Source organism: Tribolium madens, unplaced genomic scaffold (assembly GCF_015345945.1).
Source record: "Tribolium madens isolate multiple individuals breed KSU strain unplaced genomic scaffold, Tmad_KSU_1.1 Scaffold_91;HRSCAF=231;Tcas5.2_LG7, whole genome shotgun sequence".
Classification (NCBI taxonomy): Eukaryota; Metazoa; Arthropoda; class Insecta; order Coleoptera; family Tenebrionidae; genus Tribolium; species Tribolium madens.
This window is the reverse complement of record NW_025401063.1, coordinates 16387790-16408292: the sequence shown is the minus strand read 5'-3', so window position 1 is coordinate 16408292 and position 20503 is coordinate 16387790. Positions and strand designations below refer to the sequence as shown.

At 32.9% G+C, this 20503-nt stretch overlaps 1 protein-coding gene across 4 annotated transcripts in view; it reads right to left on the bottom strand.

Annotated features, from left to right (window-relative positions):
* Positions 1-68: 68 nt before the first annotated feature.
* The window catches only part of LOC123012159 (neogenin), a 63403-nt gene continuing 42968 nt past the window's right edge, over positions 69-20503 (bottom strand). Inside the window, exons 4-22 of one of the 4 annotated variants that reach the window (XM_044409983.1) lie at positions 18929-19142; positions 18656-18877; positions 18457-18601; positions 15505-15665; positions 15337-15452; positions 14725-15199; positions 14395-14677; positions 14141-14347; positions 13804-14092; positions 13389-13753; positions 13190-13337; positions 9172-9333; positions 8928-9122; positions 8816-8854; positions 8390-8761; positions 5246-5332; positions 4326-4512; positions 4100-4275; positions 69-1158 (exon numbers count right to left, since the gene is read on the bottom strand). In XM_044409983.1, the coding sequence (XP_044265918.1) occupies positions 929-1158; positions 4100-4275; positions 4326-4512; positions 5246-5332; positions 8390-8761; positions 8816-8854; positions 8928-9122; positions 9172-9333; positions 13190-13337; positions 13389-13753; positions 13804-14092; positions 14141-14347; positions 14395-14677; positions 14725-15199; positions 15337-15452; positions 15505-15665; positions 18457-18601; positions 18656-18877; positions 18929-19142 (4073 nt within the window). In that variant the 3' untranslated portion in view covers positions 69-928. Of the gene's footprint in view, positions 1182-4099; positions 4276-4325; positions 4513-5245; positions 5333-8389; positions 8762-8815; positions 8855-8927; positions 9123-9171; positions 9334-13189; positions 13338-13388; positions 13754-13803; positions 14093-14140; positions 14348-14394; positions 14678-14724; positions 15200-15336; positions 15453-15504; positions 15666-18456; positions 18602-18655; positions 18878-18928; positions 19143-20503 lie in introns of all 4 variants that reach the window. The other 3 variants (XM_044409986.1, XM_044409985.1, XM_044409984.1) reach the window with 3 other exon arrangements.

Below are 20503 nucleotides of genomic sequence, written 5' to 3'. Positions count from 1 at the left end.
AGTAAGATAAACGAATCGAGCGACATCTACGGGACAAAAGGCGGGAAATTTAAATAAAAAGTGTTTAATTCGATATATATCCTTATATTTTAATATCAGTCACATAAATTGTAATAGTAAGTAGCTAACTACTACTACAGTAAAAAAGATTCGTAAAATATGTTACATTAACAATTTATAAGGCAAGTGAAATTGAAACATGCCTGCAAGTAGCCAATTAATCTCACACATCACATTATTACGTACATTATGAAAAAAAAACAACACTGAATCGTTTCATAGAAGGTACAATTCTAAACAAAACAAAAAAAAATACTGTATAAACATGGCGAAAAGTACGCTTCTCCATGTCATGGACTCAGATTAAAGCATCGTAGCAGATTATGTAAATTACATTTAGTACTAATGTAAAAAATTTAAATATATTTTACGTTTTTATGTACAATAATACAAAATGTAAAAATCGATTTATTTAATAAATACAGAACTTTTTACAGGTAGTATATACAAGCATGGCTATCACCATTTTATTTAAATATCAATTGATTGTACTCTTCTAGAACGTTTAGAAAAATATTTAAATAAAATCGTTGATTTGGTGATCGTTTATTTGAGGGCCAATTCGGATCACCACCAAATCGAGGCAAGAATACTGAATCGTGGACCTGTCGTATCACATTAACAACTAAAAAATGAACTAGTTTTGAGTCGTCATTAGAAGTATAAAATGGCCGTACAAAATTCACTTAAGTCTATTTATGGCATATAAAAGTAGGCCTTGCCAATTTGTACCGATTGGCGATTTAAAAATTACGTTGAGATCTGTATAACTAACAAAAAAGTCCCAAGTCCCATTCGCGCCACTAATATCAACCAAAAATCACGAAATAAATAAACTAAAGCTGCCTAACATCGTCCGTCTCTCACTTTAACATTCGAACTGATTCGCTGTGATTGTGCTAAGTGTGAGCATGAGTCCTTCCAAATTCGCCATTTCCTGATTCAGTTCCTCGGTGGAGTGTGACGGCTGCAGTCTTTGTACTTCTTCAGCGGTATGTGGGGGCGGATTCGTCGGATTTATCCTAGAGGGCGGCGTACTCGCCAAAGTACTCGAACTGCTCGTCGGCGGCTTCTTGTATGGCGACGAGTTGGGCCTCACTGCAACCATTTTAGTGACTCCCCTTTTTTTTTCCTTAGTCGAACTTTGTACTCGGGCTGCGCTTTGTCGCAATAGCGTTTCAGACCAACTAGTTGGAGAGCAGATAATATGTCAAAAAACCCTTATTTAGGACCCGAAAAATTATTTTTTATGAAAATTACTTCAATGAGCATAGATTATAACGTATACATTAAATTGTGATTATAATAAACAAGCTTGCTCAAATTATCAAATTACAAATACATAAATTTATTTAAGAAATGTATTTTGCAAATATACAATATGTTTACAGAGAAAAAAATTTACCTTTGATTTTACGCCAAAACTGCAAAGGAAAAACATTTTTAGCTTGACTTGACTTTTAAGGTTGAACTATACTGAATAAAAAAATTAATCGTTATCTTTTTGATGGCCTTAGCAGCAATATATGTATATTAATTTGAAATTTTTTGTCCGTGTCGTTTAAAAATAAATTTAAAAAAACCTCTATTTCTTGGCCATTTTATTTTTTTATAAAAAAACTATACGGAAAAATCTTTTGATTTATTTTTGGCGTTTTGTAGATTACCTACTTATGTTACTGTATTTTTTTCATGCAATTTAAATAATGTGTTTTTTCATAAAAAAATAAAAACTATTGAATTTTGCAATCCCTTACAATTATTCAAAATTAAATAAAACTCTGTGTTACTGTGTGTGTGAGGTACTGAGTTAATTAAGGAACAACATCCAATTGTAAAAATACTAATTTGTTTACTGTTTTTCTTAAAAATTCAAATTTTACTTTCGCTTGAAAACTAGTAAAAAACAAATAACCAAAAATTATGTTAATTAATAAACAAGAGTGATTACTGATTATTACTCATATTGAATTGCGGTTATTCAATTCAATTCAATTTAATTTAATTCAATTATAAATTGATGGTTCTCGTATGACCTACGTTTAGAAAAAAGCCCTTTAGTGGCTAGTAGAAATATGAAAGACTGGTGTTGTATCACAAAGAAACGAAGAAATGAGCCAAATCTATTTGACTCGGACCAAGTGTATGTTGGGTTGTCAGTTACGGCGCTAAATATGGCGCCAACCTGTGTGCCAGAAACACATTACTTCCCAGTATAGTTCAACCTTAAGGTTCTTTATCTATAGTTTTCAAAAATCAAGATTGTAGGACTAGTTTTAAATGCCAGAATTTTTTAATAAACCGTGATTTTTTTATTTCTTTATTGGTATTTTATTTCTTTATAATCAAAATTCTGAACTTAATTACATACATTTATAATAATAAATAATACATTTTATAATAACCAGTCAAAAGAAAAGTTAATTTTTTTCTTACTTGTGGTCTTGTAATAATAATTTTTCTTTGCTTTTTAAGTCCCATCACATTGGCGATTTTATTTTTTTGACAACGATGTCACTTTGACAATTAATTAATTAATTGAATAATGATTGTTTTTGTTAAAAATGAGTGTTTTTTAGAAGCTGTTTTTTTTGACTTGCCATTTATTAAAATTATGTTTTTTTACAAACATTTTTGTTATTTAACTTGCGTTAACTCATGTCACAACGACATCGTTGTCAAAAAAATAAAACACTAATGTGGGATTTAAAACGCAGAAAAAAAATTACACTAATTTATAAAATACATTAGTTTTGAATTAATTCTGTATTAAAATCGAGCAAAATTGGATTGAAAATAGCTCAAATTGCTTTATTATAGAAGAAAACTCTTACTAAAGCCAGTATTTGGTTGAAATACTTTGATTTATGTTGATTCCCAACTTTAAATTGAGCCAAATCGATTGAACATATCACAAATTGCCTTATTTCAGCCTAAAATTAAGATTGAATCAATTATATTTACAAAATCCATTATTTCTATACACGATTTTTATACCTTAGCTGAAAGTTAATTTATTTAGATTTTGAGGCACTGAGTTCAAAAAAAAAACTATTTACTTGGTTTTATTATACTTTTTGGATCAGTTTTCTTTATAACAATCCAACAGAAATCTACTAACCTATTTTCATCCCAAAAACCTTCGTGTCGATCTTTGAAAACCCTTCAGATCTTGATTAAAACGCTCGTTTTGTCTGTAACTCATGCTCCCTAAATTTTTAGAAAAGAAGCCCAATTGTGAGTGAAATGTTTTTAAGACCTATTTAGACCCATATAGTAATAATTTTGCAATAATTCAACAACAATTTGAATTTAAATAAATTTGAAATCGGAGGCATTTGTGCAGAAAACAGGAAAATTATCGTCTGTAACAAAAAAAGTGTGACGTGATAGAAAAATTTAATAATTATTTTTGTTTAATTAAAGGTTAAGTTAACATAAAAATAATAATTCGATTAAAGGTCGTAATGTTTGCAAACTAGTGTTATTCGTTATTACAAGCTCAAAATCAAGAGAAAAATTAAATTTTCTTTCCAATGAGTGAAAATAATGAACTTTTAAAATTACAGACTTGGTTTCAGGTGAAGCAAAAAATGTTTTTCTTTTGCAGTGTTAGCGAAAATAAAAAAATCGGGGGACATACTGTATAATGTTAGTTATTATTATTATTATTATGGCAATAAATTTACCACTTTGGTTTTTTTGCTTTGTTTAGAAGTAATAAAAATAAATATAAAAAACGGAAGAAACTAGCTAACAAAAGTAAAAGTAAATTACAAAAATTTTGTTAAGGTAATGAAAATTTTGCTTAGTGTCATTTTGCAAATTATTATAATCACCATTTTCCGAAATTTTCCGAAAAATACCGTTTTGAAGAAATGTGTGTCCCCGAGTCCGGACCAGCTTCCTAAATAAGAGTTTTTCGACATATTACCTGCTCCCCAACTAGTTTGTCGGAAACACTATTGCAACAAAGCGCAGTAGTGTGAGCAGAAAGTTAGACTGGTGAATAGTTTTTTTCCCAGGTGTACCAACTCACCTATGTGTTTCGGCTGGGGCGTCCCAGGGGCCGAAATGGGGGGCGGAGCCGGCACTGTGAAACTCTTCAAGGGATGATTTTGAGCCGGAACGCGTTTGCACCCCTGGGACTCGGCGAGGACGCCCAGACCGGGGGCGTACGTGGAAGGGACGTGGGCCCCCATCGGAGGCACTTGACTACATTTGAATTAATTAATAAAATAATTGTTTTAGTGATTTTTTAGTACCTAATGTTGGATTCGGTCCAGCTTGAAGGATGCAAGGCGTAAGGATTTTCGGGGTTTGATAACGGATCTACAGTCACATGGGCTCGTGCCATGTTGTATTGAGTACGGGGGTATGAAGGCCGACTTGAAGGCGTCGAGTCTGTGCTCGATTGGCTTAGAGATGTGGTATTAATTGGGGTTGCTATTGCTGCAAAATATTTACTTTTTCTTATATTTTGTTATACAGGGTGTTTACGGTCTTGAGGTTGAAATTTAAATGAGATGATATTCACGGTAAAAGAAAACTAATACGCTATATAAAACAAAAAAGTTGTTAAAGGAAATTATTCATTTTACACTATTTGTTTGAGAACTGCTGCTTCGGCTGCAACAATGGCCAATTAGTATCATTACCTTGGGTTTCACCGTAAATCATAATCACGACAACCAATTTATTATTTTAATATGTTATGTTCATAAATTTGGAGAAAAATTAAGAAAAACGAATCAAACCTCTTGGAAACCATTCGCTGAAAGAGATTAAACAGAAGATCTTCGAATTTTGATAAAAACTAAAGCAAAAGCAAATCAAATAATAACAGTGTCAAAACTATGAAGTGACTTTTCTCTTTTATTGTCATGGATACGATTTTTTTATCTGTTGCAACAATACAATTTTATCTGAACAAGGAAATAATTCCAGTGACCCTCAAACCCTGGACCAATATTTTGGAGTTAAATAACATTCTTGATAATAACAATTGTGTGAGTTTTTTTTCTCGATTACAGTATTTCTGTACTCTTCTATTACTAGGTTAAATTTCGACTCCAAGACTGTAAACACCCTGTATTACAAACAGCAAATGTGTTATTTCAATAGTGATTTTTTTAACTTTAGTTTTTTACACTAACACAAACAGCACATGCAAGCCAATACTTACGTTCTCTCGGCGGTGTGGAGACCACTGGTAACGTTATAATTGGCTTAGATCTGATTGGTCGTTTGATTTTATCATCAGGGGAAACACCTAAGTGTAGCAAAGCGAAAAAGTGCATAAATAAAAGAAAAAAAACTAGGTAGTGTATATTAAAAGCGCTCTAAAGTAGGTCGTATTTTTACAGACACGTTATTTTTATTCATTACGCCAGGATAACGAATCAATTGATTTTTTTGGGTTAGCGAAAGCCGCGTAAAAGGGGAAAAAGAGAAAGCAATTAAGCGAAAATGGATTATCTGATGGTTACGTTGGGGTGAAAATTATGTAAAGTATTGTTTGTCTAAGTAATAATCGCTAAAATTTGGTACGAAATTCATTAAAAAAGGTTTAAAAACAATTTCATGAAAGCCGATTTAATCATGTTTAATTCTAATAATGTAAATTTTATTTCACCAGATTTATCCAAATACGATTAACAACAAAATTTAAAAAAAGTCAGTTTCGAAATTGAGACAAATAACGTTTTTCAACTAATTCATATCATATCAAAAAACAAACCAATTTTTCCAGCATTCATGGAATCGCAAAAAAATATTGCACTAGTAGGAATTCTGTTTTTCAGTCACAAAAACGGGTTTCCACATTCACATTAGAAAATTTTTGGTAGTTTCATTATGAGAAAACTGCAAAATTTGCGGTCAGAACGAGGAAATTTTGACCACTACGAATATTTAAAAAGAAATAAAAATTAATTCAAATAAAATACATTTTTCAAATTCCCAATCAAACTTTCAAAATATGTATGATTGAAATTTTTTATTCTTTAGGAACACACGTAGATTTTTATGGCAATTATGAACAACGGCCAAAATTTTCAATCAAAAACGCTAAAACTTTTCGTGTGTTTGTGATTTCGAGTAAATTACACTCACCGGCAAAATTATCGCATCACATTAGAAAAGTGATTTTTTTTATTGATAATAAAGCATAAAAGTAAATAAATGAATCAAAAATTAATTAATTAACTAATTAACGTTAAGTTAAACTAAAATTACGACTTAAACTTCAACAATTAAATTACAATTTAATGATTGTCAAAAGAAACAAAAAAACGAATTTCGTGCGAATCAGTTTTTTAGCTTAGATAAGCTTTTTTTTTACATTCGGAGGCCTCCTGGAGCCTGAAAAAAAGCTCAGTTTTTTATTGTTGTCTCTCGAAAATTAGCGGTGATTTTGATAATTTGATATTTAATCAGTAAACAATGAGTCTACACCATTTTTTTTAAATCCATAGACGACTGAGTTACTTGACAATCCTATATCATCAATTTTAGTATAATTTTCAGAACCCTTTAGCCATTAAACCCTAAAATTTAAGTGATGCGATAATTTTGCCGGTGAGTGTATGTAGTCAGGACGAAAAAAACCTTTAGTCGTCACTTATTACGTGAGAAGTCTAGAGAACCCTGAAATGCGTCCAAGAAACCAGAAAATTCGGCCTAATTCATTGTTTTCGGCGTTTTGCAGATTCGTAAAAAAATCGTCAAAATAAAAAAAAAACTGAATTTCTAAAAAAAATTCAATTCCCAATTTTCACCACTTAAATTAAGTAAGTATTAAAATTATTGAATGTTTTTTAAGAAAACTTATTGGAAACATTTAACGAAGAATAAAATTTTTGAATTTGTTGTTTAGTTTTGTCGTTTTAAACTCATATTTTTATATTTTTAGTCTATAGAAAAAATACAGGGTGACCCAGGGGTTCGTGCATGCTCTATAACTTTTTTTCTATCCAAGTTATCGACATGATATTTTTAAAACGATAGATCCAACAATGAGGCTCATTATAAAAATATTTCTATTCATATACAGGGTGTCTCAAATAACGAAGTTCCGTTTTTTTTAATGAAAACCACAATTTTTTATTACATATCTGGATTCGCCACTAAATTATCAATATAACGCACCTTGGTTTCTTAGACTCACCTGCAATAGTTTTTGACTTATGCCAATTTATGTGTCAAAATTCTATCGTGCATAGGACCCACAAAAAAATCCATAACTTCAAAACTATTCAAGACAACTTAACCAATTTTTTTCCAGTCGATTCCCTAAGCTTTAGCACATCTTTTGAGCAAAAGACAAACTCGGAGTCGATATTCCATCGCCTACTACGATTTTTTGAAAATGACAAAATACAAATGGCAATAACTTTTACTTTTTACATTGTTTTCTGTTAATCATTCCTTCCTATTTTTGTAAAGATTACTAAAATTGTTTCCTTTATTGTGATGTACTCCTGTTTCTATTACAATTTCATTTTATTGAAACACATTTTTGGCAGAATTGCACAGATGTGTCAAACGATAACGGCCTACTCGATTTTTTTTTTCAGAAAAAAATCATCAACATTACTTAATTTGCAAAAATCTCATAAATTTTACAAAGTAGACCCCATGAATCCTATATCGACAAAGAGCTCATAAAAAATGCCATGCCATGATGCAATAAAATATAGTGTTGTATTTGAAGAAGTCGAGTTATTGCGATTTGTATTTTGTCATTTTCAAAAAATCGTAGTACGCGATGAAACATCGACTCCGAGTTTGCCTTTATCTCAAAAGACGCACTAAAGCTTAAGGAATCAACAGGAAAAAAGTTGGTTAAAGTATCTGGAATAATTTTGAAGTTATGAATTTTTTGTGGGTCTATGTACGATGTAATTTTGACACAAAAATTGGCATAAGTCAAAAACTATTGCAGGTAAATCTTGGAAACCAAGGTGCGTTATATTGACAATTTAGTGGCAAATCCAGGAATGTAATAAAAATTGGGGTTTTTATTAAAAAAACAGAACTTAGTTGTGTATCCTAATTGGGACATATATGAATAGAAGTATATGAATAGAAATATTCTTATAATGTGCCTCATTGTTGTATATATCCTTAAAAAAAATATCGATAACTTCGATAGAAAAAAAGTTGTTGAGTATGCACGCACCCCTGGGTCACCCTGTATGTTTAAAACCTGTTTTTCTATTTTAGGTTAATTTATCAGAGTAGTGCGCTTTTAACTAACGTATTCTATATGATGTTCAACCAAAAATCCGTTGACAGCATGCATACCAATATTCTAAACTAAACTTACCCATATAGTTAGGAACATAAGTGCGTTGATCTAACGAATTTGTGTGTATACCAGTTTCGTGGGGGTCATAATCGTTACCTCCCACACTTCGCGGTAAAGTCATTGCGCCACTACTACTAGCACCATCATGATTCGACTGACTTTTTTCCATAGCTTTCAACTCCATTTGATCATGATGGATCCACAAATCCGGTGGTTTGACACTTTGGTTACCTTTCTGGTAACCTTTTTTACTTCTATCCGGAGATGCAGTTGCGTCTCTTCTCCGACAACACAAAACGATTGTTACGACACCTATCGTCGTAACAGCGATGATACAACCTCCGATGAGGAAGTATATGATAACAGTACCGGAAAAAATTCCTTTCCCGTCTGAAACAACAACAATGATTAAACAAAAAACATAAAAACGAGTAGTGTCTTTACCTAAATGTTGCCGCGAACTGTTTACCAAAGTACCAACATCTAATAAAAATAAAAAGAAAACAAACACACAAAAAAATAAAACAAATTACATTATGCGAAAATTTGTACTTACTTGACCCCGTTGTGAAAATGACAACGTTAGAAAAAGGTCCATAACCTTTACTATTCCGTGCTTGAACTTTGAAATAATATTCGGTGTTAGGCTTAAGGTCGCCCAACACGGCTGAATGCTTGTCACCCTTGGTTGCTTGTGCCAGCCATTCGCGATCGCTTTTTGTTTTATTATCCGTGTATAAGATCACATAACCTGAGAAAGCGGGCGATAAAAAACCCAATTAAGATAAACTCGATCTAACCTGTTATTCGACCGCTGGTTATTTTAGGGGGTTGCCATGTCAATTCCACCAATTGCGGTTCGTCCTCTTTTAAATGCACATCCAAGTCCCTCGGGGACGCATTCGGGGCCAATTCCCATGTCGCATTCTGCACAACCATGCTCCAGGGACTCTCCTTGCGACCTGATTTTAAGTTAATTTAAGGGTATAGAACACCAAAATTATTTTTACATTTTTTTTTTGATAATATAGAAACATAGCTTACTAAAGTTATAAGATATTGCGGAAAAATATTTAAAGAATTCTACAGGGTATTCCGTCTAAACCCCACATTAAAAGTATTGGGAGTTTGAATAATCATATTTGTTTGAAAATTGGTACATAGCCATAATGCATTAAGTCCTTCTAAATGAAAATATTTTCAAGATGGCGACACTTCCGGTTATACCGGAAGTCGGTCTCAACTTTCTTATTTTAAATGGAAAGCTATATTTTTTACTGCGTTTTTGGATTGACCGGGTTATTTTAAGGGAGTTTTCATCAGCTTTCCCTATACCTGAATTTAGCCGTTTTTGAAATATTTGGAGTCTTTCAAAAATTTTTGGATCTGCACCTTCCACTTTAAAAATCGGTAACTCTGCTATTTTTTAAAATTTTGAATTCGTTTTTTTGGCGTTTGAGAGAGAAAGTTTAGATCTTTTTTCCGGTGTTTTCAAATTTTGAAAAAAAATAACAAACCATTAAATTTTAAGGTTACTTTTGTAATAATTCAAATACCCATAACTCAATTTTTCATTAACATTCTATTCTCTATACCTAAATTTAATAATTTTTAAGTTATGGTGACTTTTTGTTAAGACTGCCGAAAATCTATTACTAGCCACATCCGTTTATACCGATGTCATATTTTGGCACTATTTGTCAAATAATAAGTCAACGTTTATTGAGAAACAATTTTGACATTTTTGATTTCCTTAGCAAAGTATGTGAAAACGGGTGTGACTAGTAATAAATTTTCTGTAGTCTTAAAAAAAGTCCATAACTTGAAAATTATTAACTTTAGGTATAGGGAATGTTAATACAGATCAATGCACAATTAAATTCTCTTCTATTTAGTAAAATAAAAATTGGGGTATTTCATTTGAAAAAATTGAGTTATGGGTATTTGAATTATTACAAAAGTAAAATTTTGGAATATGTTTTTTTTTTTAATTTGAAAACACCAGAAAAAGTATCTAAGCTTTCTTTTTCAAACGCCGAAAAAACGAATTTAAAATCTTAAAAACGGCAGAGTTACCGATTTTTAAAGTGGAAGGTGCAGATCCAAAAATTTTTGAAAAATGTCAAATATTTCAAAAACGGCTAAAATTAGGTATAGGGAAAGCTGATGAAAACTTCCTTAAAATCACCCGATTAATCCAAAAACGCAGTAAAAAATATAGCTTTCCATTTAAAATAAGAAAGTTGAAACCGACTTCCGGTATAAGCGGAAGTGCCGCCATCTTGAAAATATTTTCATTTAGGACTTAATGTATTATGGCTATGTACCAATTTTCAAATAAATACGATTATTCCAACTCCCAATACTTCTAAAGTGGGGTTTAGACGGAACACCCTGTATATTTATTTATAACGGTGTAAAATGATTTTGAACATCAAAATTTCACGAATTTTATTCAAGCCAAGAGTAAAAATCTGTGGGAAATTTATAATTTTTTTTTACAAAACTCATCAGAACCGTAATTCTGTTGTTATGATTGAGCGTTTTTTTGTTTTTCTAATTTATTTATTGCAAAATCACTGTTTAAATTTTTGCATTTTTCATACTGCAATGCAAGACTTATCTCACAGAAAAAAAGGTGTTTTCTCTCAATCATGACATGAAGTAATAATTTTTCAACAACAATATCATCAATTTTTTTTAATTTGAGTGTAAGCTAATTAAATTAAAGACGAATTTAGTTTCACTATGCTTAATATTCACACACAATATTTGGCTCAGCCCATTTCTATTGTAATTTTTATGACATCCCGGTCGGACCGTGCTACTCAACCCAGGGAAGCCAAAAGAACATGAGAACTGAAAATTCATACTTAATTAATTCGTTTGGAGTTCAATAATTATTTACATTACAAACTAAAAAAGCTTACTTTTAGGTGCGAGGTTATTTAAAAACTCCGAGCACCTGAAAGAGGGTGTATTAAATTAAACTTCATTCTCCCTTCGACATTTAATAAAATAAAATGATTCAGTAATTATAGTAAAATTAATACAAAATGGCTTGTTGTTAACATTAGTTTAGTTACATATTTTTTTGATATTTATCAAATCTTGGTCAAAATTTAGTGTAAAATGAATTTCATTGAAGAAGCTGCAAATATTGCATGCTTTACTTAAAACTTAAATCTGTACTTATAAGTTCGTTATTCTGATTCAGTCAAAATAAAAATTAATTTTTCTCTTGATTTTCGACTTTCGAATAATTTTTCTCTGCTCGTTTCAGGTAAAGCAAAAAAAATTTTTCCTTTGCGGGTTTGGCATAAAATCAAAGATATTTTTTTCCTCTTGTAAACTCTATCCGGGGACATACTGTAGCTCTAGGATTCGGATCTGTGTGCCGAAATATTAGAGATTTTATAAAGATTATCCCTGATACTTATTATCCAATTTTATACACCGATTTTCGCTGTTAAATCAATCTTAATCAATTTCTAATGCCCATTCATTTATATTTATATTACTTAGTAATTACTTATTAATTAGTAATCGAATTATTCAATATTCAATTATTCAAGAACCAGTGTTAACTAATTTTTCGTGGATAATGTTGGTATTTCAATACTGATTTAAAAGTTTTTTTTTTTCAAATTTAAGTTTCTTGTAACGTTTAAATAAAATAGAAGGGGGGTAACTAAGAATCATGCGCGAAGACCGTACAAAATTCGGGTACGGGACGGGTCAGTGTCGAGAGGTCAAACGAAGAGCCAGCAACAAAATCAAATAATCCAGTAAAATTATATCAAATGGCCTCAGAATAATTATAGTAAAACTAATGAAGTAATGACACTACCGCAACAATCGAACCACTATTGAGGGCGCCCACCACCAAAGTAGGTTAAGTTTCAACTTTTTTTTCAAGGTTTTAATACCCCATTTTAAGCCCTCTTTAACTTTTTGACTCTTTAACTCGTTGTTTCGGAAAATCGGAAACCACCGTCTCTCCCTCAGTTGTCGGAGGAAATCCTGGTCCCCAAATTTTGGATGTTCGAGTACGTGTAGGCCCCCAATTTATTTTCAAGCCTACTTTTGATGGTGCGACCTTGAGTGACCTTGTCATTCTGTTCGGAGAGACAGATAAGTCAAGACTTCGATTTTTTTTAGTGCATTTTCTAAATTTATTTTATTAATTAATTTATTTATTAATTTCGTTACCGTCAAATTTTACTCCTTTTTTTGTTATAACTATTCAACCCCTTGTCAACATGTCAATTTTTAATCATCAAGTTTCAACGTTAATTTAAATTAAAACATTTTGTGAGCGAGCGAATTGGCCAATCCTAACGTAAGAGAATTCGTGTATTCCATATCACTGCCTTTCGTCTTTTTTATATACAATATACGGAATTTTAATCAACCTTGTAAATTTCTTTAAATACCTCCTTCTCCGTTAGAAGTTTTACCAATATTAAACTGAGTGGCGCCCTTATAATTTTCGTGAACTTAAGCCAAAACACCAGGGATTTTACCCACGACTCGCCCCGACAAAAAAGCTGCCGCCTTGCTGGTACTCCTATTACGAGCATATAAAAAAACGCAAGTAATAGGGTACACAAATTTTCCAACTCAAATGCTTATTTCGTCAAGAAACTGCAGCCACATTTTTATACCTGCTCCACCACCCTCTTACGGGTCGACCCAAGTGGGCTGGCATTCGAGAAAATACGCGATTCGAAACTGGTGGCGCCCCTAATGCGGATTTAGTTTTCGTAACTAGCTGCTCTATTCCCTTAAAACCGTCATTTTTTAAAGTAAACAAACCTTTAACGAGTTTCACCGCAAACTCATAAAGCGTGTTTGGTTTGAGGTCATCGATCATTACATTGAGGTCTGTCACGTTCACGGTGCGAGTTCGCATCGTTCTTTCAGCAGTGTATTTTACCACGTAGTAGCGATTGTCTCGCACAAACTAAAAACATACTTATTATCCAGACTCACACACATTGTTTTTTCTACTAACCTGACTTTTACTAAGTGTGGTGTCTGTCCAATAGAGTACGACCGATGTGGCACTCAAAATCTGCGCTTTGAGCCCCACTGGTGGGATCAAAGGGGGCGATGGTTCTGGCGGGGGCTCATCTTGAGTTCGCACAGTTGTATAAACCGGAGGTCCGGGCCCCATCTGATTTGCAGCCCTTAAACTCAAAACGTACTCGGAATTCGCCTCGAGTTTATCAATAACGTAACTGCGAGTCTTTTCGTCTAATTCTTGAGTATACATGTCAGGGATACCTTTGCCCCATCCTAGAACATAATTTCGGACCCGAATATTCTGATTTGTTGGTGGGGTCCACAAGACGTATAATTTATTCGAAGTTGGTCGTACTAAAATAAAACAAATGAAAAGAATGGAAAATAGTACCAAATTTTGGTACCTCTTAAAGGCCCAGGTGAATCAGGTACTCTAGTTTCATCCAAATCGTTTTTGTACGTTTCTACGGTAATCCATTCTGATGGTGGACTGGTACCATTGACATTGATCGCCCATAATTTGACTTGGTACTCGGCACCTCGTTCCAAATCATTCAAAACGTAAAATCGTTCGTTGGCTGAAGTGGTTACAGTCACACCTTTTTTACCCTGTTTGCGATATTTTAACTTGTAACCGGTTATAACCCCGTTTTGGTACTCGGGTGGTGGTGGTTCCCACCGAACTATAACAGTCTGAAACAAACGAATAGCGACTTTTTTACATCTAAGTAATTAAATTACCGTGCTTGTGGGTTCTAAAGTGATATTAGAAGGTGGTTCTGAGGGTGACGCACTTAATGTTCGCACAATTTTTTCTTCAGTTGCCGCCCCTGGTCCATTCTCATTTACAGCAACTACCCATACACTATACTCGGTATAAATGGACAAACCCACTAAATGGTACTTCAACTCAATTGTATCAATATTATGTTCAATCGAAGAACTCGTCTTAAATATGAAATTTAAAACAGGTAGAAAAAATATGTATGTAGTACCTCCATGTAGTACACCATGTATCTCAAAATATTGCCATTGGGGGTCTCTGGGGGCCTCCAACTCAAATAAATTGTCCGCGGACTTGTCGCATAAACCACAAAGTGTGTTGGGGCACTTGCTACGTGTTCCTCTGATTGTGTCGTAACTGTCAAACTTTCTGACGACACTCCAGCCCCCACTGAATTAATCGCCACCACTCTAAAGTGATACACTTTACTAGGCGTAAGCCCTGCAATGTTGATTTCTTCAAGTCGAGACCTGCTCGTATTTTGCACTCGCCATCTAAAGAAATAAGTTAAATTGACCCGGACCGCAAACTAAACACCTACCTTTCGCTGCCTTCTTGTCTATAGTACACCGTATAAGTGTGTATATTGTCGTTGTTTACCAGTGGGGCCTTCCAGCTCAAGGTGACAAATCTCGCTTTGACAATGGGGGCTTTAAGGTCCTGCGGAGGTCCCGGGAATCCCTCGGTTGTTTTCGCAACTGAGCTTTCAGCTGTAATAGATGTGGAAGAGGGAGGGAAAAAAGCATGTTGAGTATCACCCAAGTTAATATTATCGTAAGATTCGCTACTTTTCAACGAGGAAAAAGCTCTTTGAGGATCGTAAATCGTCTGAGTTGAAGCAGATGAGTCTTGCAAGAAATTTTTACGGCGTGCAAAATGACCGAAATCTACGTCGCCAAGTCGAGCGGAACTGTCAGGTTTCAAGTGGGAGAATAGAGTAAAGGATTGCATTTGATCGATGGGATTGTCGCGGTTTTTTTTCGATTTTTTACGTCCAGGTTTGGGCTTTTTCGGGCCTACACATGCACAAACCATGCAGTTAGTAATAAATCAAGCGGGGACGAGGAACGGGGCAGGAGAAATAAAAATAAATCATAAATGAAAGTTCAACTTAAATATTGTATGCAACATTGATTTTTGAAACGATACTAACCTGGATTTATCACTTTCAGGCTAGCCGCTGCTTGGATATTCCCGGCGGGATTTGAGGCAAAACATTGGAAAATACCTGAATCGGAAGGCATTAATCCCATTATTTTTAAATTATGACTGAAATAAAAAAAAATCAAATACAAATCATCGAAGAAAAATATCGTCGTACCCGTTGACTATTTGATAATAGTCGTTCGAAATGATAGCTTCCCCGTCCTTGAACCAACTGATTTTGGGTTCAGGATTACCGTAAACGCTACACTCTAATTCAATGTCTTTATTTGCATTTTCTATTTTGTCTTGGGGTTTTTTCCTAAACCTAGGAGGCACCTAAAACGTCACACTTAAATAATAAAAAACTTATTCAAACTATGCAGTCCTATGACAAATTATTTTGGTAACATCTTTTTTTTTAATTAGGGAAAACTTGTTTTACCTTTATTTTATTTAATAGATTACAAAATATTTTGAAAAAAATTATTTTTACAAAGTTTTAAACTGAATTCAAAAAACCTCGACTAATGAAGCTTACTTCTAAATATCAGTAGAAAAATAAAATAAAATCTTTTTCATATTAATGTGCATCAAGTAGGTTGTAGAAGTTTAAATGCATCTTTAATTTAAAGGCTGATTCACACAAAAATGTCATTAATGTCATTCAGAACAAATTTATTCACATCAATAATGACAAAAATCTTTTTGTTTGCTACCCTATGTTAATTACGTTGTTAATTTTATTTTTTTTTTTTGCTATCTGGAGTACACATTTATTTGAAAAAATAATTTTTAGGGAAGGTTGAGGTTGTTGAATTTTTGCATGGTTGCCACCTTAAAAGTATCCTTTTCAACGACTACTTCGATGCACATTAATATGAAAACGAGTAATACAAAGCCCATTCAGAAAAATACAGGGATGTCAGAACTCGCGGCCCAGAGAAAAATTTCAAGTAAGATAAGATACCAGGAACATGGAAAAAATGTTTAAAAAATTCTATGTCAAAAAATTTTGACATTCATTTTTTGACATTTGACATTTTTTTATGTCTATTTAATAATTCTGATGATCTTGTATATGTTTTGTTATAATTATTTAGTAATATTTAAAAAAAATGCCAATAAAAGCCACAAATAACATTAGACAGGGTTAGAATATAAGATACAGCTTTATTGTTACCTCTTCTAATAGCCTGTAGCAAAAAAAAACTTGGAAAATTATTTTTTCAACAGAAATAAATAGAGTCAAAGTGCAAATGTTAAACTCTCATAACTTCGAAATTTTTATAGATAGAATTTTTGTAACATTTTTTCTCTGGGACGCGAATTCTGGCGCATCCCTGTATAACTCGAATCGCTAATTCGACTTAACAAAAATCTGAAAGAAAATAATTTGTTGTAGTTCAATGTTTTTGTTTTGAACAAAATGCATTTTTGTAAAAAAAAATATTATTTTATCACTGTAATTAGAATTCATTAGATAACTTTTTTATCGAAATCACAAATAATGCGAGATCTGTTTACATAACTTTTTGTATCTGTGATTCTCTTATCAAAAAAATTGTGTCCATTACAAAATTTTACCATGGCCTCAAATTATCATTAATATTATTTTCACTTTTTAATCTCTCGATATCCACGTTTTGGATTGTATTCAATAATTTTCAAAAATAAAATTGTTTCTCAAGAAAAATCAAATTACATACATTACATCTCTAAAATTAATAAAATTAGCAACATTAAAAAGAGAAAAACTAAAATATCGTAAAGTCCATTTTTTTTAAACAATTGTCAAAGTGTTGTCATGTTGGTATCAGCCACTAGTGATTTGATGTTATTACGTTGGCAACGTAAAATATCAATTGAATGTCAGCCGTTTTGTTACGAAGGCGCTTGTGCTACTGAGGCCACAATTACTTTTAAATTTAAAATTAAAAGTACAACTTAAAGAGCACAGAAAATGTTGAAGATGGAATTGGTTGGTATTAGAATTATTTCTGTGACGTTGCGAATGGCGGGTATACGCTGCCCTTTTAGAACGAACTATTACGAAAGGGTCTTTTTGTGAATCTTGCCGTTTTTGAGGAAATTAATACGATAACGAGTCAGCTCTTGAACAAGCTAATTGAATTGAATTATAATAATTGTTCGAATAAATTATTGTGAAATTGTGTTTTATCTCAAGAAGAGTCGTTTATAAAAATGAGTTTCCGAAAGTAAGGATCTGGACCTTAACATAACAAGAAATTATATCTATGATTATATTTTGTGAATACATGCAGACAAAAAACCACCATGTTAAAATTCTTCATGAATTTGACAATTTTGGTTGTGTAAAAACTCTTAAAAAAGAACGGCATCCAATAAATTGCATAACTAATCCAATATTTTATTATATTCCTCCAATAATGAGTCAACTTTCTCCAGAATCAGATTCTGAAGACGATTGGTGGTCTGAAAATTTTGAATCAGATTCAAAAAAAATTGCATTTTTCCGTGTCCTTAACGTCTTTATTAAGAAATAAAGACAAGAGTCTTTTCTGACATTTGAAAATTACCAACTTAACCTCAAACCTAATCTAGGGAAATTTTAATATACATCTGTTCCGAAAAAAAGGTTTTAGGGTAGTTCAGTCTGGTCTTTGAGGGAATTTTGACATTGACAATTGTTTTAAAAAAAAATTAACTTTAAAAAAAAGGCAATTTTTAAAACAGTCCTAAAGCATGATTTACAATTTAATGTCACTCAAGTGACATTGACGGACAAAGTATTTTGTCTCCAATTGTACACATATTTATTTGATTATTTGAGAAAATAATTTTTCGGAAAGATTGAGGTTGGGATTATTTGAATTTTCGCATGGTTGCCATCTTAAATGATTCTTTTCAATGACTATTTCGATGCACAATAATATGAAAACGGTTAAAATTAGGCAAAATAAAAGTACAATCTGGTTTTTGATTTTGACATTGACAATTGACAATTGTTTAAACAAGTCAATGCTTGCATGAATGGAAAAAAAGCCGATAAATAAATGGAAGGTCTCGCCCTATTGCAGCAAATGCATCCCGATAACGACTGTTATCTACCAAAATGCAATTTTATTGATTTTGAGGGGAAACTTACTTGAACCTGAATTGTGGCGGATGCATCTAAACTATCTTCGCGATTCGCGGCTCGACATTGATAAGTCCCGGCATCCTCTTCTTTAATATTAGTAATTCGTAAGGAACTCGTTGAACCGACTTTACTAAACCTACTATCCAGAAAACTGCAACAAAAAACATAAACCTACTCAAAAAAAAATTTCTTTATTTCAACTAACGTCATATCGATGGTCGACCCATCTTTCAGCCATGTTATAGTCGGATGTGGATATCCATTAGCGGCACAGTCGAGCGACACATTCTGCCCTTCAACGACCACAGCTGACTTGGGCCTTGCGATGAACGTTGGGGACACGAAATGGGCCTCTTCCCGCTCCCCACTCACCACCAAAGTGGCCTTATTGCTTAGTTTATACAAATTCAAGCCTGTGGCATTACACCTGAGACAAATTTGCGTAAAATGGTATTTTAATAATGGGGATTGGGGGTACCTATAGGAGCCCTGATCCGACTCTGTAACTTCGTCGATTTCCAGCGCTCCGGAAGGAAGCAAAGTCATTCGTAATTCATCGATTTGGAGAGGTCTTTCGTCTTTCAGCCAGCGGATTTTGGCGGGCGGCGACGCCACCACGTGACACGCGAAATGAGCCCTTTGTCCCTCGTACACGCGGAGGTCGCGAGGCTCCTCCACAAAGTCGGAAATACCTTGACATTTTTTAATATTTATGAGTAAAAGCTTTGAAACATTCTCACTGAAAAATGAGCAAAAGGGATCGGATGCGTTCGTTATTTTTTTTCTTTTGTGAGCAAATCCTGGAGTATTTGTGTTTTTTTACTTTTATACGTTAGAGATTATCTTACAAAGAAGCGATCCATCAATAAAATTAACTTGGAAGAGTTGGAAACATCATAATTTCGATTATTAAGTTTGGGGAAGAATTTAAACCCGAGATAAATTCCCGTTTTACTACCAAAAGCACTGACGACAGTGGTGACCAGAAAAAAGCCCACACGAAAAATGCGCACAGGAAAAAAGCCCACACAGAAAAAAGCTCACATGAAATAATGCTCAAAAGGAAAAAAGCCCACGTCGAATAAAACCCACAACGAAAGAAACTCACAGTGAAAAAATCCCACATGGAAAGAAACCCACACCGAAAAAACTCACATAGAAAAAAGCTCACACAGAAAAATACTCACTTACCAAAAAACCCACATACAAAAAATCCACAGAGAAAGAAGCTCACTATAAGCGGTGGTTGATGTAAATGGGTATTACGTTTTCTCTCTATCTATTCGTTAATAAACTCTGTTTTTGTGCTCCTCTACTTTAAAGATAACATTTCCTTTCAATTTACAGGAGAGTAGTTTTATTTTTCGGCATCTTTTTCAAATTTACAACGCGCCTTGCTAAATAAAAAAATGAACAAACAAAATTGAATTGACATTGCCCAAAAAATTTTTGCACCATATCAAAAATTTTCTAAATCTTTAACAAATCGGGGTGGCGACTCGGAGGTGACAAGCGATAAGAATTTTAAAAAAATACAGAAGTTTAGTCTGTCAACGACTTTAATTTTGGTACATATACCATCGGTTACGCCCATTGATAAATCGCGACTTCAAATTATTAAAACTGGCGATATTTCATATACCTAACTAATTATTGATAGGGTATAATTTGAGAATTTTTCTAATTTTTTTTGATAATAAATGAGTCCGTAACAGTTTTGTGTGTTTTATGAATACTTGCTGTTAATTTACCTACAAAGTTTTTAGACTAGATGAATCTGTATCTGTTAGCGCATCAAGCTTTGATATCTCAATTTTAAATTTTGACTTGGTTATCCAAATAATCGCTTTTTTTTTATTTAAACACAAACCAGACCCGTGATTTATGACAAAATGGTATAATTTGCCAACAAAAGAATCATTTACTGGTAGGCGACCTCTTTAAAAGGTCTTTTTGTTGAAAACCTTGGAATCTTACACCAATTGCAGTTCCCCATTGTCACCTAAATTTACGATGGCACAAGTAGCAGGTCATAAATAAAAATGATTTTCAA